Source organism: Micropterus salmoides, unplaced genomic scaffold (genome assembly GCF_014851395.1).
Source record: "Micropterus salmoides isolate LMB-PRFRI ecotype aquatic unplaced genomic scaffold, ASM1485139v1 Ms_hic_scaffold_16, whole genome shotgun sequence".
NCBI classification, from domain to species: domain Eukaryota; kingdom Metazoa; phylum Chordata; class Actinopteri; order Centrarchiformes; family Centrarchidae; genus Micropterus; species Micropterus salmoides.
Window position 1 is genome coordinate 32692429 of NW_024040707.1, and position 24398 is coordinate 32716826.

Sequence of the window (24398 nt, forward strand, 5' to 3'; positions counted from 1 at the left end):
AGTAAATGTAATGTAGATGTGTTCAGGGCAGGACTCTTATCAAACATGTAAAGTTAGGTACAGATCTGAGCATGTACACTGACGTTATAACAACTTCCTTTTTCATGGCGAATCATCGATTTTCAACGCCATGGCACATTGTGAAGTTTGATGAAACCTTACAGGTGAACCTGATGGAACCTGTAAATCACAAAAAATGACCATTAAATCCAACATGGCCGACTTCCTGTTGGCTGTAGGGCATTGTTCCCAGAAGCTTCTTGTAGGTGTGGACATGATCCATCTTCCACAAAGATTTTGTAGATTTCGGAGAAACGTGGCTGCTCTGTAGGGGGCGCTAATGAGCCATTTTGCCACGCCCATGCACGAAAACACAGGACATGGAGATTTTCATGGGATTTAAATTTTGTCCAAAGTTTGGTGAGTTTTCGTTTAGTGTCTCATTAGCAGAAAGAAAGAAAAAGAATTCCTTCAGATTGAACAGGGTGAAACATTAAAACAGAACCACAGAAAGTAGAACCTACTGTGTAGTACTACTGTGTACTACAGTTGTGATGGCAGCACGTATGTTCGCTCCTAGCAGAGACAAGTAAACCTCTGGCAGGATGGACTTGGACCCCCACCTGTCCTCCTACCTGGATCTGGTCAATCATTAATGTTTCCAGTCAGACAGGAAGTGTTCAGGTCCATGCGGATTCCACAGACAGAGGTGTGTGGAAGCCAGGTGTGTTTGCTGCTGTGGCGTTAATGAAAGCAGGTGTTTGTAGCTGACTAACGGGCCGACAGCTGTTACCTGTGTTTGTAGTGAGACAGGTGGAAGGAGAGGCGAGAATGGGAAGAGGGGCCAACTGTAGCTGGATCGGGCCTGAGATCCCTCTGTCATCACAGATCTTCAGCGGTGAGTAACGTTCTGTCAGTCCAGCTCTGCCGGGCTGTGGGTTCAGGTCCCAGAAGGATAAACACCTGAGACCAGGTAACTAAAGGAATATGCTGATATAGGCTGTGCAGTTTGTTTTGTAGTCTTTGTATTCAGGTCTGAAAGTGTACAGGAGGCAGACCTTAATAAATAATGATAGTAAGTAAGTTTAGAAACCTGTCACAGCCTCTTTCTTCTGAAAAAAACATCAGAAAATACTGGAAAACATTTGGAAAGTAATTACAGAAATAGTGATTTACACTGGAGGACATCTGTATTAGGACACATTCAGGACTGTGGAGGAAAAACACCAGGACACTACACCTGCAGTGTTTTATTACCTTAAACAAGGAGGAGAAAACAACCCCAAATATCTTTTTAACAGGAAATGTTAAACACGAGTTGTATCAGCTCGAACCCTCCTGAAATAATTTGAAACATTGTAATGAACCCGGGAGAAGCTGCTGGAGCAAATGACACACGAAGGAAGTCATTGTTAAATCAGTCCAGCTCTTCAGTCCACAGAACAAAACCGAGGCTGACTGGTGAGCCCGCTCTCTGGACACAGCGTTTGTCTATACAGACCTTTGTTCTTGCATTCTTACTGGACATTACTGGAGAACTGCACATCAAGAAAGGAGCTGTTAAAATACAAACTAAAAACAACGTAGCAGTACCTCAGCTGAGCCCTTCAATAAATACATCAAATGCTAGGAGCAGTCTACAGCCTCTGTCTTATCCACATTAGACTAATAACATACCTTTATTAGTATACTGGTCCTAGTAGTTCTACTTTACCATCAGGCAGCAGTAACAGAATCAATTCAGCAGCTACAGCAGGTTCAGATGTTTTTGTTTCATTAACCCAGAAACAGATCTGACTTGTGGTTAGCCTCTATGCTAATCAAACTACAAACAGGAAACCATCATATTAACATCAGGGATCAACCCTGTGGAGCTGTTAGGGACTGATGTAACGGATGAAGCAGCAGAACCAAAAGCACTTTGTTGCACCTGCCTCGAGCCTCTCCCTCCAGCTTTTCAGCACTACCTCTGTGTTCCAGGTTTTAATTTATGATCTTTGAAGCACAAATAACTGGGTCAGGGTTTGGTCTGAACCATTTCATCATGTTCTGATGTGGAGTGTCTGATTGATGTGTGTCAAAAACTGCAGTTTTTGTTTGTATTGTTGTACTCTGTGGTTTATCACCCCAGCTGTGCAGCGGCCCAACGGGAAACTCTTGGTTGTGTGTGTGTTTACAGCCATTAAAGACGAGCTGTGGCTCTTCCTCATCCCGGCCGGCCTGGCGCTCATTTTGCTGGGCGTGTTCCTGGAAGAGGTGGGCTTCCTCCTGCGCCACAGCCCCTCGTCCAGACGCCGGCGCCTCTACCTGTGGATATTAGGAATGTACCCGGTAACGTCAGCCTCCTCCTCCTGCTGAAATCTGTTGTTGTGGTCCGATGAGCTCTGCTCGTGTCTCACTCTGTGAATGTTGTCTCTGCCCAGGTCTTCATCTTCACCTCACTCATAGCGCTGTATGTGCCGCGTTCGTCCTCGCTCTGTAATTTCATCGCTTCACTGTGAGTCAGCCTGTTCTGGATAACCTGCAGTCACACAGCTGCACGCCGCCTCGTCTGACCGTGTGTGTGTGTGTGTGTGTGTGTGTGTGCGCGCGCGCGCAGGTATCACTCCATCACCCTGCTGAAGTTCATGGGCCTGATCACTGACTTCTTTGGAGGGAAAGCTCGTATGTTGGCTGCCTTGTCTGGACAGCAGGTATCTCCAGATCCTTTCCCCTGCTGCTGCTGCTGCTGTCTCCCTCTGGTGGCCATCAACAGGTACGCACACACAACTGGGAGACACTTCACCTGTAGAGTCACTAAAGTCAGAGATGATGTGCGGAGCTCACTTCTTCTTCTTCCTCTGCAGCAGCAGCCGGGGCTGGATGATGGCGGCTGTGCTGCAGCTCTCTGTTGTCCGCAGCGTCCTCTTCTTTGTCACCCTGGTTCTGTGGACGGATGAACAGTACGACTACGGTGATGTGGGTCTTTGTTCACACCTCCACCTGTCTGATGTATTTTATAGGGAGGGGGGATCTTATTTCATGTGTTCCCATCAGGGTTTTAAACATCAGATGTTTAACTGAGTCTGTATTAGAACTATGTCAGAGAGGAACCAAACGTCTGCTCTGAACTTGTGAGAGTGTTTAAAGCCGTGTGGAGAGACGATGCGTCTTCATAAACAACCAGCTTTGACCTTCACTGACAGTGTTGCAAGTCTTTGTTGTTCAGATGGAAACTAACAAATATGACGTCTCATAACTAAAGGCATGCTCATCTGGCTGCATTCAGACTGCAGCTAAAGTGACTCAGATCTGATGTGTTTTTAACAGGTCACACGGACTCTGATCTGTTCCACTTCGGATCTGAGCCACTGTCATATGTGGTCCAAATCAGATCCAGGTCGGACTGTTTGAAATGATGGTCAGAGTTCATGTGACCATCGTCACATGCGTGCTACCTATCTGGGCTGAGACAGTACAGAGAGTTGTTGGGTTCCTACTCACTGTCCAGAAACTGTAATGAAGGCAGTGAAATAATGAACATTTGTCCTAAATCAGGAGGAACTGGGAGAGACAAAGACAAACAGGAGTCTGAAAATCAGGAGGGTTAGCAGTATGGGACACATCTGTTTCTGTCACTTCCCATGAAGTGCTCCAGGAGAGGCTAATACCTACCCATGTCTAAAGTCCACAGGTCGTCCTCCAAGCAGCCCTGCATGAGCTGAAGGATAACATCACTGATGGCCATCTTGTTGTTCTCCAGGTGGATTCAGTGAACCCTAACCTGTACGTGAATGCTATCATCGGTGTGTCCACCTTCGTGTCCTTCTACGGCCACCTGCTGTTCTACAAAGCCACTAAGAGAGCTCTACCCGGATATGGACTGAGGGCCAAGTTCGTCTGCGTCATCGTGGTGCTGGTGCTGTGTGGCCTGCAGAGCAGCATCTTAGAGACCATGGGGGCTCTGGAGGTCATCCCCTGCACGCCCCCCTTCTCCGTCCTGACCAGGTCCCAGTGTAAGTGACATCTGGCCTCTTCTAGTCTCAGTCTCACACCAGGTTCACCATCTATCTAATGTATCAGCACAAAGCAGAGACCAGGCGGGAACACAAGAGTCTGTAAAGGTTCTGCTGATGTTCTATTTCAGTTTCCTTTGACTAGTGTGACAAAATAATCTCACCTCAAGGTCACTTTCAGCTGCAGCTCATGTTCTGTCCTCAGTGGACAGCTGGAGGACAGGGTTCCACACATAAGCAACCATGAGATGTGGCTGAAAGCCACGACGTCACTGTGCACTGACTCACAGTCGAACACCAGGAGAAAACGGGCACACTGACAGAATCAACACATCGGGACTCACTTTGACCCAGGTCCTGGTCTGTATGGGGTGTACACACTGCATCACACTGCTTTAGATCCATAGTAGTCTGAATGCAACAACAGAAAAGAACTTTTGTTCTTTGGTCCCTGTAGACATTCAGACCTGTGGTCTCTGTGGTCCCTGTAGGCATTCAGACCTGTGGTCCCTGTAGGCATTCAGACCTGTGGTCCCTGTAGGCATTCAGACCTGTAGTCCCTGTAGGCATTCAGACCTGTAGTCCCTGTAGGCATTCAGACCTGTAGTCCCTGTAGGCATTCAGACCTGTGGTCTCTGCGGCCCCTGTAGGCATTCAGACCTGTGGTCTCTGCGGCCCCTGTAGGAATTCAGACCTGTGGCCCCTGTAGGCATTCAGACCTGTGGCCCCTGTAGGCATTCAGACCTGTGGCCCCTGTAGGCATTCAGACCTGTGGCCCCTGTAGGCATTCAGACCTGTGGCCCCTGTAGGCATTCAGACCTGTAGTCCCTGTAGGCATTCAGACCTGTGGTCTCTGCGGTCCCTGTGGGCATTCAGACCTGTGGTCTCTGTGGACATTCAGACCTGTGGTCTCTGTGGACATTCAGACCTGTGGTCCCTGCGGTCCCTGTAGGCATTCATGCCTGCGGTCCCTGTAGGCATTCAGACCTGCGGGTCTCTGCGGTCCCTGTAGGCATTCAGGCCTGTGGTCTCTGCGGTCCCTGTAGGCATTCAGACCTGCGGGTCTCTGCGGTCCCTGTAGGCATTCAGACCTGCGGTCCCTGTAGGCATTCAGACCTGTGGTCTCTGCGGCCCCTGTAGACATTCAGACCTGCGGTCCCTGTAGACATTCAGACCTGTGGTCTCTGCGGCCCCTGTAGGCATTCAGACCTGTGATCCTTGTAGACATTCAGACCTGTGGTCTCTGCGGCCCCTGTAGACATTCAGACCTGTGATCCTTGTAGGCATTCAGACCTGTGGTCTCTGCGGCCCCTGTAGGCATTCAGACCTGTGATCCTTGTAGGCATTCAGACCTGTGGTCTCTGCGGTCCCTGTAGACATTCAGACCTGTGGTCTCTGCGGTCCCTGTAGACATTCAGACCTGTGATCCTTGTAGGCATTCAGACCTGTGGTCTCTGCGGCCCCTGTAGGCATTCAGACCTGTGATCCTTGTAGGCATTCAGACCTGTGGTCTCTGCGGTCCCTGTAGACATTCAGACCTGTGGTCTCTGTGGTCCCTGTGGACATTCAGACCTGTGGTCCCTGTGGACATTCAGACCTGTGGTCTCTGTGGACATTCAGACCTGTGGTCTCTGTGGACATTCAGACCTGTGGGTCTCTGCGGCCCCTGTAGGCATTCAGACCTGTGGGTCTCTGCGGCCCCTGTAGACATTCAGACCTGTGGGTCTCTGCGGTCCCTGTAGACATTCAGACCTGTGGTCTCTGCGGCCCCTGTAGGCATTCAGACCTGTGATCCTTGTAGGCATTCAGACCTGTGGTCTCTGCGGTCCCTGTAGGCATTCAGACCTGTGGTCTCTGCGGTCCCTGTAGACATTCAGACCTGTGGTCTCTGCGGTCCCTGTAGACATTCAGACCTGTGGTCCCTGTGGGCATTCAGACCTGTGGTCCCTGTGGACATTCAGACCTGTGGTCCCTGTGGACATTCAGACCTGTGGTCCCTGTGGTCTCTGTAGGCATTCAGACCTGTGGTCTCTGTAGGCATTCAGACCTGTGGTCGCTGTAGACATTCATGCCTGTGGTCGCTGTAGACATTCAGGCCTGTGGTCTCTGCGGTCCCTGTGGACATTCAGGCCTGTGGTCCCTGTGGACATTCAGACCTGTGGTCCCTGTGGACATTCAGACCTGTGGTCCCTGTGGACATTCAGACCTGTGGTCCCTGTGGTCCCTGTGGACATTCAGACCTGTGGTCCCTGTGGTCCCTGTAGGCATTCAGACCTGTGGTCGCTGTAGGCATTCAGACCTGTGGTCGCTGTAGACATTCATGCCTGTGGTCTCTGTAGACATTCATGCCTGTGGTCTCTGTAGACATTCAGGCCTGTGGTCTCTGTGGTCCCTGTAGACATTCAGGCCTGTGGTCCCTGTAGACATTCAGACCTGTGGTCCCTGTGGTCCCTGTAGGCATTCAGACCTGTGGTCGCTGTAGACATTCATGCCTGTGGTCTCTGTAGACATTCAGGCCTGTGGTCTCTGCGGTCCCTGTAGACATTCAGACCTGTGGTCCCTGTAGGCATTCAGACCTGTGGGTCTCTGCGGCCCCTGTAGGCATTCAGACCTGTGATCCTTGTAGGCATTCAGACCTGTGGTCCCTGCGGCCCCTGTAGACATTCAGACCTGTGGTCTCTGCGGCCCCTGTAGACATTCAGACCTGTGGTCTCTGCGGTCCCTGTGGACATTCAGACCTGTGATCCTTGTAGGCATTCAGACCTGTGATCCTTGTAGGCATTCAGACCTGTGGTCTCTGCGGCCCCTGTAGACATTCAGACCTGTGATCCTTGTAGGCATTCAGACCTGTGGTCCCTGTGGTCCCTGTAGGCGTTCAGACCTGTGGTCCCTGTGGTCCCTGTAGGCGTTCAGACCTGTGGTCCCTGTAGACATTCAGGCCTGTGGTCCCTGTGGTCGCTGTAGACATTCATGCCTGTGGTCTCTGTAGACATTCAGACCTGTGGTCCCTGTGGTCTCTGTAGACATTCAGGCCTGTGGTCTCTGTAGACATTCAGGCCTGTGGTCCCTGCGGTCCCTGTAGACATTCAGACCTGTGGTCCCTGCGGTCTCTGTAGACATTCAGACCTGCGGTCCCTGTAGGCATTCAGACCTGTGGGTCTCTGCGGTCCCTGTAGACATTCAGACCTGTAGTCCCTGTAGGCATTCAGACCTGTAGTCTCTGCGGCCCCTGTAGGCATTCAGACCTGTGGTCTCTGCGGCCCCTGTAGGCATTCAGACCTGTGGTCTCTGCGGCCCCTGTAGGCATTCAGACCTGTGGTCTCTGCGGCCCCTGTAGGCATTCAGACCTGTGGTCTCTGCGGCCCCTGTAGGCATTCAGACCTGTGATCCTTGTAGGCATTCAGACCTGTGGTCTCTGCGGCCCCTGTAGACATTCAGACCTGTGGTCTCTGCGGCCCCTGTAGACATTCAGACCTGTGGTCTCTGCGGCCCCTGTAGACATTCAGGCCTGTGGTCCCTGTAGACATTCAGGCCTGTGGTCCCTGTAGACATTCAGGCCTGCGGTCCCTGCAGTCTCTGTAGACATTCAGGCCTGCGGCCCCTGTAGGCATTCAGACCTGTGGGTCTCTGCGGCCCCTGTAGACATTCAGACCTGTGGTCTCTGCGGCCCCTGTAGACATTCAGACCTGTGGTCCCTGTGGACATTCAGACCTGTGGTCCCTGTGGTCCCTGTGGACATTCAGACCTGTGGGTCCCTGTGGTCCCTGTGGACATTCAGACCTGTGGGTCCCTGTGGTCCCTGTAGGCATTCAGACCTGTGGGTCCCTGTGGTCCCTGTAGGCATTCAGACCTGTGGGTCCCTGTGGTCCCTGTAGGCATTCAGACCTGTGGGTCCCTGTGGTCCCTGTGGGCATTCAGACCTGTGGTCTCTGTGGTCCCTGTGGACATTCAGATCTGTGGTCTCTGTGGTCCCTGTAGACATTCAGATCTGTGGTCTCTGTGGTCCCTGTAGACATTCAGATCTGTGGTCTCTGTGGTCCCTGTAGACATTCAGATCTGTGGTCTCTGTGGTCCCTGTGGACATTCAGACCTGTGGTCCCTGTGGGCATTCAGACCTGTGGTCCCTGTAGACATTCAGACCTGTGGTCTCTGTGGTCGCTGTAGACATTCAGGCCTGTGGTCCCTGTGGGCATTCAGACCTGTGGTCTCTGTGGTCCCTGTGGACATTCAGACCTGTGGTCTCTGTGGTCCCTGTGGACATTCAGATCTGTGGTCTCTGTGGTCCCTGTAGACATTCAGACCTGTGGTCTCTGTGGTCCCTGTGGACATTCAGGCCTGTGGTCCCTGTGGGCATTCAGACCTGTGGTCTCTGTGGTCCCTGTGGACATTCAGACCTGTGGTCTCTGTGGTCCCTGTGGACATTCAGACCTGTGGTCTCTGTAGACATTCAGACCTGTGGTCTCTGTAGACATTCAGACCTGTGGTCCCTGTGGTCCCTGTAGGCATTCAGACCTGTGGTCCCTGTGGTCCCTGTGGGCGTTCAGACTTGTGGTCCCTGTGGGCGTTCAGACTTGTGGTCCCTGTGGGCGTTCAGACTTGTGGTCCCTGTGGGCGTTCAGACCTGTGGTCCCTGTGGGCGTTCAGACCTGTGGTCCCTGTGGACGTTCAGACCTGTGGTCCCTGTGGACGTTCAGACCTGTGGTCCCTGTGGACGTTCAGACCTGTGGTCCCTGTAGACGTTCAGACCTGTGGTCCCTGTGGGCATTCAGACTTGTGGTCCCTGTGGTCCCTGTGGGCATTCAGACTTGTGGTCCCTGTGGGCATTCAGACTTGTGGTCCCTGTAGGCATTCAGACTTGTGGTCCCTGTAGGCATTCAGACTTGTGGTCCCTGTGGTCCCTGTGGGCGTTCAGACCTGTGGTCCCTGTGGGCGTTCAGACCTGTGGTCCCTGTGGGCGTTCAGACCTGTGGTCCCTGTGGGCGTTCAGACCTGTGGTCCCTGTGGGCGTTCAGACCTGTGGTCCCTGTGGGCGTTCAGACTTGTGGTCCCTGTGGGCGTTCAGACCTGTGGTCCCTGTGGGCGTTCAGACTTGTGGTACCTGTGGGTGTTCAGACCTGTGGTCCCTGTAGGCGTTCAGACCTGTGGTCCCTGCAGACGCTCAGACCTGTGTCCTGTGTCCTCAGTGATCTACCACTACTCTGTGATCGTGGAGATGTTCTGCATCGGCCTGTACGCCCGCCACACCTTCCGTAAAGTGGAGCCGAACGTGGTGGAGGACGCAGGGGTGCCCGTCCGGATCTGGCAGTTGGAGAAGGCCATTCAGACAGAGGATGTCCAGGGGACGTGTGGCGAGTCTGGCACGCTGTCAGAGCTGGGCTGGCCCAGCCGACCCATCAGCGCCTCCAATCCTGGTTACAGCAGCGACAGCGAGGACAGCCTGTGCAGGATCGAGCACACTCCTCTGGACGGGTTCCCCTTCCCGCGGGCCACAGGTCTGAAGCCGGGCAGACCAGAACCAGGGGAGCCCAGGTCTGCAGAGGTACCTGGTGTAGATCTAACCGGCATCACTCCCAGGGCTGACATTAACTACCAGGACTATAAGGATGTGACTGTGGTTTGACCAGCTTTAATAAACTAGTTAACCACCGAGGATGCTGGTAGTGGTTCAGGCTCTGTGAGGAGGACTAGTCTGGAACCTGTGCTGTGATCAGACGTACCTAAGACTGGAGGACAGATATCATCAGGAGAGACACTGCTCGCTCTGTGTGTGTCTCAAATGTTTATGTTTTATAGAGAAGCAAACAGAATGCATGATGGTTACCTGACTGCCCTGTGCCCCAGCGTACAGATACCTGGACTATGGCTGCTCCTGGATCTGGATCTGGCTCCTTTAACATGCTCTCTGGCTCTGAAACACTCTGACTGTTTCACTATTGATCCCCCTGCCTGTGCCTGTACCATTTCATTTCAAACTGTATTTGCATAAAGCAGTGACATCATCGTAGGTAGGTGGTCACGTTTGCTCAGATCAGACAACAGATATGTAAAACTATGTAAATGAGAACACCCTCTGTTCTGGGTCATGTTTGTGTTTGTAAAGTTTAATGGTTCAGTAAAACAAATGTTTAGTGTAAAACTCTGACTCTCTGCCTTTGTTTATATCAAACATCTTGTATTGTATTTGCAAACACTTAAACATGGAGCCGATGAATACAGTGACTTTACCAAACCTAAGATTTACAGACCAACTCACCTGGAACATTATGAAGTTACTTTGAGTAACGTTAACATCAAGAAATCCCTTTTATAATCAGGCAATATAATTCTTTTAAACAGTTTAACAGTGAAATGTTTTGTTTTGATGAGCACTGAGAGAAACAGGAAATGATGTCACATTCTGATCATGTGATCATGTTCACATTAAAATCCAGTGAAGTCAAAGCACTTTATTTTCAGTGAGTAAAGTGGAATTCAATTTTAATCAGCAGCATCAAATCAGTTTCATTTAAAGTACAAGTACCTCGAATGTGTACTTAAGTACAGTACCTGACCACCACTGGTTGCTGAAGGACGTCATTCTTTATGTGGAGACCAGAGCCAGTCCAGGATGGAACTAGCCCTCTGATCAGGTTCATGTGGTCTCTTCCTGTCCCCCTCTGAGCTTCTGGCTCCCCAACAGACCTGCAGAATGATTTTAACTGTCCTACTCACAGACGGACCTTTGTATGCAGTATTATCAAAAACACGTTAATAACAGTGTTTTATTTCATCAGCAGCACTAATGATCATATCAACAGCAACAGGTCCCTGCAGGCTCTGTGCAGACCAGGAACAGGAGCCTGATGTGGGACAGACTGGGCGGTCTGTGGGTCAGGGCTTCAAACCACACAGAGTAAAATAGAAAAGCCCAAGTACAGTTCCAGGGTCCTGGTGTTCTGGGGGACTGTGCAGGACAGGAAGCGGGATCAGCGGAACAACAATCTGCCGTAACTTCTTGGTGAATTCAACCGTCTTCGTACATCTTCGGGCATGTTCGGGCCAAGCCTCCTGACTGCCTCAGAGCAAATCAGAGAGCCGACAGATGAGGCTCCACCAATCAGCGGCCGCGTCAGCGCGCGCGCATGAGGACCTGCCCACTAACGTAGCTTGTCCTATTTTGGCGGCTGTGCGGAAAACATGGCGGAAAATTTGAAAGGTAACTTACGGGGACAAGATACGACTTTATATTACGTTACACGCGTGTTTACGGTTGTTTTAAAGTCTAATTCCACTGTAAAGTGTGTAAAGACCCGGAACATGAAGGCCGCGGGTCTCTGAGTCCGCTGTTGATCACAGATGTCCGGAGGCTTCGGCTGTTAAATCAGACTCTTTTGTTGTGAAACTGTCCGCGTGTGAAGCCGGAGTTACTTTCATTCAGCTCAGGAGCTTGGCGTCTGATCAGTAGAGCTTTAACCAATGTGTTTGATCAGTTACTTTGAGCTGTGTAGGAGCAGGCTGCGGGGTTGAGCGGGTAAAGCTCCCCTCGGCCCGCACAGCGCGCCACGCAGCGACGCGTTTAAATGGCTTTGTGTTAATATGTAACGCTACATGTGGCTTTGTTTGGGCTTCGGGTTTATATATTCTGCTATATATTGTGTTTGCGTTTATATTCAACTAGTCTTATAAGACTTCGAGTTAGATCCTAAAGCCGCTCCAGCCTCCAGTTGCATTTCTTTTTATTGGCGCTTCTCTTTACCACAAAAGCCTTGTATGTTTATCAGGAGCCGCCGCACAATAAAACCACATGTTTACTAAGAGATCGATTCACACGACTGTTAATGCACTGATCATCACCTGATCATTAGTTCACTAAACCTGCTCCTGCCCCCGCTGCCTTGTTTGGCGGCAGAAAGCCGGCTGATCTGATAAAAAAGTAGATTTTGTTGACATAAATGTGCCTCTCTGCGGTTTTAAGTGCACCGAATTAAACCATTCATCCAGCCAGTGTTAACACGTATTAAAGTCATATTGTATTGATTTGCACCCTGTGAGCAGTGAGCCGTGCCATTTCAAATCAGCAGAGTTTTGAGTGGAGTCTGGTGTAGTTAAAGGGAGTTGCTGTGTCAGATTGCAGAGTGGCCTGTAAGATGTCCTGGGATGAGTTGGAGGCCCTGTGTCGCAGAGAGAGGCTCCACTGCAAACAGCTCGGGGTCAACAGGGCCAACGTCAATGACTATGAGGTGGAGTTCCTCTGTGACTACAAGAAGACCAAGGTAAAGTGTTACTACTGACACCAGCTCTGCATGCATTTCACAGTTTAAACGCTGCACATCCAGGACACATAGAAGAGAGACGTTACTGTTATCCATCTGTACACAACACTGTGCTTCATCTGCTGCAAAACTAAAGGAATTAATGCTGCACATAAAGTTCAACAACAAGATGCCTTTTACCATTTGTCAACTTGAAAACGGTCCAAAGTTTTAGAACAGCCCTGTGTTTGTAGTTCAGGTCCAGTGAAAAACCTTAAATGGTACCAAAGTTAAAAACAACGTCACCAAAACAGACATTTTCAGATCTAAAATGAACAATGTTCATTATTTCACTGCAGGATCAACTGATGACCAGCTGCTCCGTCTTCCTTCATTAATATTATATACAGTATATATAATATAGTCCAAATAAAGCTTCTGAGGGTGGATTAACAGGCGGTTCCAAGGTGTTTACTGTAGAAATGTTTCATTTCCTGCCACTGCTGCAGAATAACTTGAGTCATTATTCGTATATTTCTAAAATTTACAATTTTTCTAAACTTTGTCATTACCTTCTTTGGTTATTCTGCAGCAGTAAACAAAAATGTCTGGTAGTGAACATGGACACGCCTTCCCTCTGTGCACCTGGCTCACACTCGTGTTCAGATGCTCATGCTCTCTCCCGTCAACTTTGCTTTTATAAACTGAAGCCTTTCGGTGGTCTTAGACAAACGCAGCCATTCTAAACGAGGCGCTGATTCCCAAAGGAAACGGTCGGTCTCAAGATCCCTGAATAAAAACTGACCGGTAGAAGTGTGTAGTTTTTGCTTCCATTATACTGTAGGTAGGTCAGATGTTAACTATTTCTGCGGGCTTTGTCTACAGACTATGATGTTTCCCATTTTAATGTTTTGAACATGAGGAATATATTTGGTATAGCAAAAGAAACATCCAGACAGGTTTTACTACAGATTCTGTAGTCTAAACCAATCATATGGACGTGAAATTGAAAACAGATGCACCAAGAAGCCTTGTGACTCATTGATTATCAAACTGAAGTCTGGTTGGTCAACACTGAAGCAGGAAGCCTTGGTCTAATGTCCTGACAGTACAGCATGGAGCCTAGGGCTGCAGCTAACGATGATTTTAGTATTCGAAGCTTCCATAGATTATTTCAACGATTCATTGATGCGTCGTTTAAGAAGCAGCGCCCCCCTCCCGGTAACGGGATCAGCTGTGAACGTTTCTAAGTGATAAATATTTATTGGTGCTTTCAGAAATTCAGTGTGTCATACAGCAAACATCAGACCAACAACCAGACAGCGCTGAAGCCCTCAGCTGTGTGGGAGCACTTTAAACGGAGTGATGACAACACTAGTGTGGAAGTTATGGCGTTTATTAATTTTACAATTGCTTAATTTCATTACAGATCAAAACAGTCAAATTTCCTACATTTTAAAATTAATCAGTAAACTGTAGGCTAGAAACAAACAGCAACACAAGGAACGCATTTAAATAAGCCTAATTATATTAGGCCGATTGTAGAAGAAGAGCATTTAGTCGCTATAATTAAAATTAAAAGTGAATTTTGCATAAAAACAGGTTAGATTTAGTTCCGCTACCGGAAACACCGCTCATCCCGTCTGTTCTCTGTGGATCCTGCCCGGCTAAACTATTCCCGGATTCTGCTCTGAACCTGCTCGGCTCAGACTCTCTCACTCTGGACTCTCAGCTACGGTGTTATACTAAAGGCTCGTGCAGACTACACGACCGTCAGCGTCGGCCGTGCCGTTCACACAACTTGCCGTCATATGACGGCAGTCTTGAAGTTGTTGTGGCCGTTCACACTACTTGACTGATCGGTGACAGGGACACACGCACACTACAGGAGCTGACGGCTGCTGTGTCACCCGACGCTGGTCTCCAAACCACGTTTTGTCAAGAAGACACGTGAAACGGGAAATGAGCGATCCTGCACACGAAACAGCTGCTGTTGGTTATTCTAAAGACAAAGAATCTGGGTGAAAGGGTGGATTAGCACACGCAGGTAGCAGGGATTGTCAGAGCTACAGAGAGAGCTGCAGGGGAGTTAAAAGGTGCAGCTCCCGACACCCAGTTAACTCCTGACTGTGAGGCTACAACTCACTGCCCACCCAGGAGAACGATGTGCACATTTTCAGCTGAGGACTGCGGCTTACTTTGGCTTCAACTCAACAGTCAGTCACGGTTTCAGTTAAATGCTAAAGTTGCTGTTACTGTTCCCTTGCCTGTGGTCCGCTGGCAGTTTTACGGCTGACGGACGGTAACATTACAGTTGTTGTTTTCTTTAGCTTGAAATAATCCCACACTCTGGACACTTTCTTCTTCGTCCCTCGCTATTTTCTCTCTCTTCCTCCACTTTGCAAACAGCGCCGTTATAATCACGTCGTGTTCACAGCGTAAGCACGATGTGCGACCGTAATAAATGTCCCTGCGAAACAGTGTGCTGTAAAGTTACATGGATTAAACGAAGCATCGATGCAAAGAATTTGTGTCGATGCATTTAGTCTTCTTTAATAGTAATCGATGAATTATTTCAGCCCTAATGGAGCCGTCATCAGTTGTCAACAACTGTTTAAAAGTCAGATTTACAGAAATCACTGGAAGGTTGTAGATGTTGCAAACATAAAACTCCTCATGTATCTACTAATTATTAGGCTGAGTGTGCAGCACTGAGAGACACAGAAGTTGTCATACTGCAGGATCAATCCCGTTAATACAGGTAAAGTGTGTTGCACATCAATCAGAGCTGCGTTACGAACAGATTGTGTAGATATGGTATAAAGTGACTTATCCATATTGCTCACTCCGAGGTCTCCAGGTATTAAAGTTATGAAGCTGCAGCAGTGTCCTGTAGTCCGTCATGCTGCAGGTGAACCCGGGCTCAGCACAGAATTTATTAGAAATAGTTTGGATGTGATCACATATTAAACTCTGTACTGAAGGTGTCGTGTGTTTCAGGTGGAGGAGTTCTACCTGGTGAAGTGGAAGGGCTTCCCAGAGTCAGACAACAGCTGGGAACCCAAGAGGAACCTCAAATGCCCCAAACTGATGAAGCAGTTCCACCTGGACCTGGACCAGGAGCTGAGGCGCCACAAGAGACGCGGCACCCCTAAAAAGCTGGATAAGGAAGTTGCCTTGTTCCTTGTCCAGAAAGCCAAACTCCGTCTGAGTCTGCAGCGCTGGGAGGCACATTTGAACCAGACCCGCAACCACCCAGGTCGCATTTTTGTCATGAACGAAGTGGACTTCGAGGGCCCCCCGAAGAACTTCACCTACATCAACAACTACAAGGTGGGCCAGGGCATCGTGCTGGATGAGATGGCTGTGGGCTGCGAGTGCAAGAACTGCTTAGAGGAGCCGGTGAATGGCTGCTGCCCCGGGGCCTCGCTGCACCGCATGGCCTACACCGACAGGGGGCAGGTCCGCATCCGGCCGGGGCAGCCCATATACGAGTGCAACTCCCAGTGCAGCTGTGGCAGCGACTGCCCCAACAGAGTGGTGCAGAAGGGCATCCAGTTCGACCTGTGCATCTTTAAAACGGAGAACGGCCGGGGCTGGGGCGTCCGCACGCTGCAGCACATCAAGAAGAACACCTTTGTCATGGAGTACGTGGGAGAGGTGAGACCCCCAACTTTACCTGATCCGGTCAGGGAGAAGTTGTCTACAGTGAACCTGAACGCCACACGTCACATTTATGAGCCCACATCAGTGTTCACAGCTGCTGCAGGTTCGCCTCTGAGTAGATATCAGAATCAGAATCAGCTTTATTTGCCAGGTATGTGGACACATACGAGGAATTTGACTTGGGTTTGTACAATACTCACGATGTGCTTACTTATACAATAATACAATAAAATCAGACACGGGCTACAATATAGAGAACACACATATAGTACAAACAAAAACAATATAGACAGATTGAGACAATAGTGCAATGAGCAGAGTGCAAAGGATGCAGGAATAAATAAGTATTATGCAGGTGTTATGTACATGAGGTAGGTGGATTTGGTATACAGTATATACAATATGAACAGTATGAACAGCTCTGAAAGAGAGACTGATGAATAAATAATAAGTGTTAGTCAGTAAACAGGTGGCTGATTAGAGACAGTTGCTGGGTTATTGCACAGGAATTGTTCCTGACACTGTGAATCAGAGTGATGGCTTGTGGGAAGTAAGGCTGCGGCTAACGATGATTTTAGAGAAAGATTATTTCATCATTGCAGCGTTTAAGAAGTACTTTTGTTTGACGGCGCCCCCCACCCTGGTACGGGGATCAGCTGTGTACGTTGATAGTAGAGCTGGCCCGAATGTCATTATTTGAGCTTTGACGCTTCGAAAACGTAAACGTGACGTAAATAAGAGCAAATAATTGAAGCTCGCTTGAGCAGCGGAAGAGTGAAGCAGAGTGAAAATAGATGCGTGCCGAACCGGATTGGTGGCTGCTGTACAGAGCAGGGGGAACCGTAGCTGAGAGTCCAGAGTGAGAGAGTCTGAGCCGAGCCGGTTCAGAGCAGAATCCGGGAATAGTTTAGCCGGGCAGGATCCACAGAGAGCAGACGGGATGAGCAGTGTTTCCGGTAGCGGAACTAAATCTAACCTGTTTTTATGCAAAATTCACTTTTAATTTTAATTATAGCGACTAAATGCTCTTCTACAATCGGCCTAATATAATTAGGCTTATTTAAATGCGTTCCTTGTGTTGCTGTTTGTTTCTAGCCTACAGTTTACTGATTAATTTTAAAATGTAGGAAATTTGACTGTTTTGATCTGTAATGAAATTAAGCAATTGTAAAATTAATAAACGCCATAACTTCCACACTAGTGTTGTCATCACTCCGTTTAAAGTGCTCCCACACAGCTGAGGGCTTCATTTAGTTTTCCCTTTGATGTGAACTGGAGTGTTGCGTTCAGCGGAGGTCAGGCGTGCGAAAAAACCCCTCAATAATCGAATCTCATAATTGAAAATCGAATGTGTACCCAACGGTCGAATATTTGAATATTCGGGGCCAGCCCTAGTTGATAGATGATGATGATATTTATTGGCTCTGTGGCCGACAGTTAATCAAAAACGAGCAAGATGCGGCGCCAGCAGCTGAATCGGTAAGACAGAAGACAACAGGGAAAATATATAGGAAGCTATTTGGTTGCCTTTTTATTGAAACACGTTGAACTTTTCATAAAGCCGATGCGCTCGTCAGTGTCGCTTCTCGTGAACAGATGAATCAAAGCCTGGATGGAGTTTGATGTGCTACAGCAAACTTTTTAAATGTTGACCTCATTGTTCTGCATAAATAGTTGTGATTACTGATGAGTTAGTAGCCTACTTAAAATTAAGGTAACTGGGATTAATATTATAATGATATGGTATATACTATTATATGACAGTTTACTATTAAATTAACAACATACTTTTAATATAATGTCGTAATATTATACTAATGCGGTCATTTATACTAGTTCCTCCTCCAGGTTGTGAATCGAGCCCCTGTAGTGGACAGATGTAGATTTAGCCAGAGCCAGGAAGCCATCGTTCAACATGTTCCCCTTGTTCTAGTTTACATCTGTTTCACTAAAGTTTATACAAATCAGCTTTACCGTGCAGCTATACGACAGCAGCTGTTGATCGCAAATGTCTGTGCTACTCTGCCCGCACTACCAACGTTATCCATCACTCAGTTTATTCTCTTCAGCTTTGTTCTCTTCTGGCCTATATGAAAGTTATCACAAACAAGAGTGTTGAGTTTTACAGTCTTGAAATCAATTTATAGTAAATGTAAGTGAAAGTTGCGTTGTGTAGTTTTTAGTGGCTTCTTACTGTAAGGTTTCAGATAGCAACCAACAGTACACCCTTTACAAATTTATGTCTGAAAATAAATTTCAACTATGTCAAGGTAGTTATCAACTGGTTGGCGTTTGTAGGCAGGCTAGCATTATCTAGTTTGAACCAACTAAAGCACAAAATCACACTGTGTTTCATATGTTTGGCAGTAATATTGCACACACAAATGCCGTAGCCTTTGTAAGACGATGGATTTTTGCAGGAAATCCAACCAGTCCTTCACATAGAAAACAGCAGGCCTATACAGGCTGTTATAGGCAGCTGGGAGAGTTGGTCAGTGCCTCAATTTTTAGGTTACAACTGGATCAAATCTAGGCAATACAGACGTTATAAATATTTTTAAATTCCTTGTAAAACCTCCACAATTCTCCTTTTAAAGGTGTGAGGCTGACTTAACTGGTTAATGTTCCAAGTGGAAAGGTCTTGAAAGGTATTGAATTTCACTTCAGGATTCCAGTGTATATATATACCCTGGTTAAGCTCCAGGTTGTTCTGACCGCACCAGAGAGCCAACTGATCAACCTCCCGTCTGTAGGCCGACTGGTCACCGTCCCGGACGAGAACGATGGCCGTCGTGTCATCAGCGAACTTGAGGAGTTTGACAGATGGGTCTCCTGAGGTGCAGTCGTTGGTGTAGAGTAGTGTTTGTCAACGGGGGCGTTCCGAGGACGATGGAGGGCGCTGGAAGCAATATTTTGGAAAGGGGGGCGTTGAGCTGCTTTTGGGGGGTGTTTGTTAGTTGGAAATTCTAAGGTGAGTTTACACCAAAGATTCACAACAATACGAGTTTAAACCAAAAAACTGTGGTCTGCAACATTAAAACCTGCCAGTTTACTCTACTGCGACTGGACGAGGCGGTGTATTTTTTCCTCCGGCAGCTTCTCGTGGCACAGCTCCGTGCTGCCTTCACTGGAATGGGAAGTCAGAGTATCATCTGTCTAATTTCATCCACATGGCGTTTACTGTGTAAACTCTGGGAAATCTTGGTATTACGGTGGGAAAGTGTTTATTCCTCTGAGGAATACACCTCGAACGTCTTGTTATCGGTCCAGCGTGTTAGTGTCCCTGGTGGGACACTTAATATGCTGTCTGTACTTTGGGAGTTCATGGTTGAGGTTTGCTCTTTTGAAGTCCCCGAGAACAATGAGCAGGGAGTCTGGATGGATCTTGATGTTGAGAAGTTGAGTCCGGCCCAAAGCATAGTGGAAATAAATCTGTATCAGTACTCTGATGTGGCTGAACGCTGTGACAGGATATCCTTACTAACCAGGCTCAGATTCTCTTAATATCAGCTCCGTGTGTGACATCTGTTCTCCATCTGTTCACTTCCTGTCAGCTGCACAGTAACCCTACCTTAGTTTCCACAGTCAGCTTTATTTTGTCCATGATATTTATCGTTTTTCATAATCACCGCTTTATTAGCTAGTCACTGTGTAGCACCAACATTAGCCTGACAGCTTAGCTGACTAAGGTTGAGTCTGAGCTGTAGGTGGAAACTAATGACAAGGAGGATGTGGGATTAGCAGAGATCCAACAGGAAGCAGGTGAACCTACAAACACTGAAGCAGCATCCACATCAGGAGGTCGTACGGGTATCAGATGTTCGTTTGCTGCTTCTGAGGAGATTAAATGTCTTGGGTTCAAGTCAAAGCAGTATTTTAGCTTCCGGCAGCTTTAACATCTGTGCTCAGGTGAATCAGTGTCACACACGAAGAGTCCTCGTCCATGTTGGCGTTTAGAGCCAGGCATTATATTGAACTAATCATTTTTACCAAGACAGTGATATGTCCAGTAGAGCAGAGACACACTGCGCGCTGATCCCCTGAGGGAAACATGGCGGGACGTTGCAGGTTTCTCAGGGTCCACGTGGGTTCAGGTCTGAGCAGTGTGTAAATTTCGATTTATAAGTGGATAAAACAATTAATCAGTGCATCAAAATGTGATTTCTTTTCCTGTTGGCTGCTATTAAACTAAAATAAACGAGGAATTTCCTTTTACCTTTGAGTCAGACAGCTTTCATCAGAGGTGTAAATGCATTTAAAAACCGTAACGCTGCTCATTGCCCATAAATCTGACTTGTCAATAAGAGAAATCAGTCCAGCTTTATCATAAGATGGTGCCTGATCATTCAGGACCGACGTGGGCCAGACAGACTACACCTGCAGGAACTTTGACCCTGTGCTTTCATTTCTCTGAGAGCTGATCAGATGTCAGGACTGAAATTGATCAACTGTGTAACAGTGAAGCGTTTCCTGTCTCACTGAGTCCAGATCATTACAACTGATGAAGCAGAAAGGCGGGGCCACGTGTACGACCGCCAGGGCTCCACCTACCTGTTCGATCTGGACTACGTGGAGGACGTGTACACGGTGGACGCAGCTCATCAAGGAAACGTCTCCCACTTCGTCAACCACAGCGTGAGTGTGTTCAGGCTGGGTCTGGGTCTTACACCAGACACATGAAGGAGTATTTTGAAGCGTGGCGGCTCCTGACGCACTGTATTGTGTTTGCAGTGTAACCCCAACTTGCAGGTCTATAACGTGTTCATCGACAACATCGACGAGCGGCTGCCGAGAATCGCTCTGTTTTCAACGCGGGCCATTCGGGCAGGAGAGGAGCTCACCTTTGACTACAAGATGCAAAGTAAGTGTTGAGCTTTAAACTGTAGCGGATCTTGTGGTCCTCAGCAGGCTCCAGGGTTGGCAGGTGAGTCTACAGGTGTGCAAATGTTATTAAATGTTATTTGTTGATAACGATAAAAAATTTGTTTGTAAAAGTGTGATGTTGTAGCTCGCTCTGGTTAATGGGATCATAACGAAAGACGTTACTGGAAACAGGTCGTGTTTAAAACATAGAACGCTGACCTCAGACCGGTATGATGAACCCTCTCCTGTCGTAGCATCACCATCAGTGTCTGAACCTACATTTACGTTACATTTATTCATTTAGCTGACGCTTTTATCCAAAGCGGATAAAGTGACTTAGAATTGCTATGTAGGTCAGAGGTCGCACGCCTCTGGAGCAACAATGGGGATAAGTGTCTTGCTAAGGGACACAATGGTGTCCCTGAGGTATTCGAACCCGGGTCTCTCCCACCAAAGGCTTCTGTCTTATCCACTGCGCCATCACCACCCCACCTGTGTCTGTGCTGGTCCCTCAGCTGATTCAGGTCTCAATTAGAAGCCCGGTCTGGTTTTTATAGAAGTTCTTTGGATGTATTAAACCTCTAACAGCCTGCTGGGTCGCCTGTTTGAGCTAAGCTAGATCGCACATACCAATACTTTTTATTTAAACCTCCATCAGAGTGGACATGTTGTGCAGCATTAAATTGGTTGGATTCTCCACAATTCAGATTTCCCATCATGGTAAACAAGCAAGACCAAAAAGGCCTAATATTCCTACCAGCAGAGCCCATCTTTGCTGAGCGAGAGTTTTGTGTGAAAGGAATTAAAGGCCTATCCCAGATACAGGCAATGACTGAGTCAAAGAAAAGCCCAGGCTGTTTTACAGAAATTTGCACACTGACGTCTTTTGATCAACATCTGACTTTTCAAAGCCAGAAAAGGCTGATCCACGTCTAACGACTGAGAGGCTGCTGGTGTCAGACTTTTATCTCCTCCTGCTTGTTCACACATTTTTAACTTCAGTCAGGAAGTTTTGAGCTTGTTGAACTCGAGCACATGTGTGCATGCTACCCCGACCTACAGTGTGAGCCTTTTAAATCTTCATGACGAAGGAAATGTGTTCTTGTTCTCTCCTGTTTGTTTGCAGTTGATCCGGTCGACACAGAAAGCACCAAAATGGACTCCAGTTTTAGTCTAGCTGTCCTCCCCGGCTCTCCGAAGAAGAGGGTTCGAGTGGAGTGTCGGTGTGGATCGGACTCGTGTCGAAAGTACCTGTTCTGATGGGGGACTGCCAGGAACAGCGTTGTTTGTGTAAACATGTGGAACATTGTACAGATTTGTATATGAATTTTTTATTTTCTGAAATTCACGTTTTTATATGTGAACATGACAAAGTCTTCAAGCTGCAGACCACAGACGGGTCATTTTAAATCTCTGTGTCCACTAGAAGCTGAGATTAGGAGCTGTGTGCTGTTTGGGTGCTTGGTGTGTGGGACAGGTATTGATCACTGGTACACCATCATTGGGTTTTATCACAGCATCAGTTTGTCCTTCGCTTCTACCAGAGACCTCAGCAGGTTAACAGATCTGGGATCTGAGAGCCCAGACCGCCAACAGGTTCCTCAAACATCCACTTCCTGCTTCGCCTGCTGGACTCTAGTGTGACGAGCGAAGCGGCAGTACCTGACTCTGTTTTATAAATAATCTGCGTAACCGGACCTCAGGTCAGACCTGTGTACCTGTGATGGAGGTCAGAGGTCATTCAGAGTTGGAACACCAACACACAATGCTCCTCTGCACTTCCATCTGATGAAATGATTGCAGAGGACTAACGGGCCCTCAGGGTGCCGGTGCTGGGCTCTGGTTCTGGTACTGCAGTTGGTGTTACCCTGCAGACACATCTGAGTTCACATGGGTTGTTAATCTTTCTCTAAATTGAGATTTTATAGTTGAATGTGTACTTTGTAGTGCTTTTTGTTTCTTTTACCTCTGGTCATCGTGCTCCTGATGCTCGGTGGGTTTAACACTGCGGCCTCCTGCTGGCGTCTGCGGCCTCTCTGAACTCAGTGAGCTGAAATCTGCTCAGTTATCAGCAGTTCATCTCACAGAGACCACAGACCTTCCCTCTTCCAGGACCTTCTGCACTCAGCTGATCACCTGTGACAGCCAGGTGTTTAACAGGAACTCGGATCACCTCCACCACAGTCTGAAGCAGCTTACTATGCAATGACCCTGAACCTGTAGACAAGTTGCAGGGAGGTAGTGACCCTCAGCTGATCTGTAGCGTCTCAGCAAACTACTCCTCCTTCTGGCTTTCTAACAAAGAAAAGTCAGGACTTGGCAGCGAGACGGTCCCTGTAGTGGTGACTTTAACTTCCTGTGGTGGTCCAACAGCTGGTGGTCCTCAGTGTGTTTAAACTTGTGTAGTGCTTCAGCGTGGAGAACAGACTCTGTGTCAATAAATGATGAACTTGTGATGTCATTGTTGTAGTTTTATTAAATGTTCATGTTGTGTGTTGACTGCTTTTTATTTTTTAATCCAAAGCATGCAAAATATTTCCCCACCAGAGAGCGCTGTAGCCCAGCTGCCACATTAAACAGGACTAATAACCAGCTACCTGATGCAGAATAACAACACGCTGGATACAAAAATGATAAACAGCAGAGGGGTGAATGAATCGGTGAAAGAAATCAAACTCATGGTGAGAATGAGGAGTCTCCACAGCCCCTCATGTTTGGCCCCCAGATTATAGTTAAACATGTGGTGTAACCTCAGGCTGATGAAGGGAGGAGGAGGAGGTCATGACACAACTTCAGGTGTGCTTTTGCCTATCAGCTTGGTGATTTGTCATGTCAGTGCTCCTCTGAGAGCTGATTGGACAAGGCCAGAGTGGCGTTCAGAGTCTCCCTCACCTGGTGACAGGGATTGCTCTGGATTTACTGGATTTGTGGAGGATCAGGACTTCCTGAGCTCCAAGTGGAGAGATGGGGGAGCAGGTCTGGATCCCTGACTGAAAGAAACATTTAATGATCAACAGGTTCTTAATAAAATACTTGTGGGAAATGCAGAAAACTCTAAGTTATTAAGTCATTACTTTTTTATCTCTAAATTTATATTATTTCCCAGTTTTTCTGACCTAAACTTTGTCTTTACCTTCTTTGGTTATTCTTAGCAGTGGCAGGAAATGAAACATTTCTACAGTAAACACCTTGGAACCGCCTGTTAATCCACCCTCAGAAGCTTTATTTGGACTATATTATATATACTGTATATAATATTAATGAAGGAAGATGGAGCAGCTGGTCATCAGTTGATCCTACAGTGAAATAATGAACATTGTTTGTTTTAGATGTGAAAATGTCTGTTTTGGTGACGTAAACGTTGTTTTTAACTTTGGTACCATTTAAGGTTTTTCACTGGACCTGAACTACTGAGATTTACAGAAGAACTACAAACAAGGTAGGAGTTCTAAAACTTCTGACTGGTAGTGTCAATGCAAACCCTCTTGAGTAAATACAGAATGAGATGTGGATTTCTTTAGAGCTGTGAACATCAGAGACAGAACCTGGACAAATAAAACCAATTGTGTTTACCAGTAGAGGTAGATGAGATTCCTGTTCAGAGCATTCTCTTAGACATGTGTGTGCAGGTATTGAAAATAAT

General features: G+C 47.7%; 1 protein-coding gene across 5 annotated transcripts; it reads left to right on the forward strand.

The window, feature by feature from the left end:
* Positions 1 to 32: 32 nt before the first annotated feature.
* LOC119904964 (histone-lysine N-methyltransferase SUV39H1-like) lies at positions 33 to 23251 on the forward strand. 5 transcript variants are annotated; one of them, XM_038721595.1, is made up of 11 exons: positions 33 to 898; positions 2180 to 2331; positions 2424 to 2497; positions 2600 to 2755; positions 2847 to 2958; positions 3743 to 3995; positions 12102 to 12247; positions 15227 to 15886; positions 20381 to 20527; positions 20624 to 20753; positions 21882 to 23251. In XM_038721595.1, exons 1-11 carry the CDS (start codon positions 832 to 834, stop codon positions 22013 to 22015), a joined length of 2031 nt encoding a protein of 676 aa, XP_038577523.1. In that variant the 5' UTR covers positions 33 to 831; the 3' UTR covers positions 22016 to 23251. The 5 variants fall into 5 exon arrangements, with proteins under 5 accessions (XP_038577523.1, XP_038577522.1, XP_038577525.1 ...); XM_038721594.1 differs by having other exon boundaries at positions 33 to 2331; XM_038721597.1 differs by lacking the exons at positions 33 to 898; positions 2180 to 2331; positions 2424 to 2497 and having other exon boundaries at positions 2615 to 2755; positions 2847 to 2953.
* Positions 23252 to 24398: the final 1147 nt, after the last annotated feature.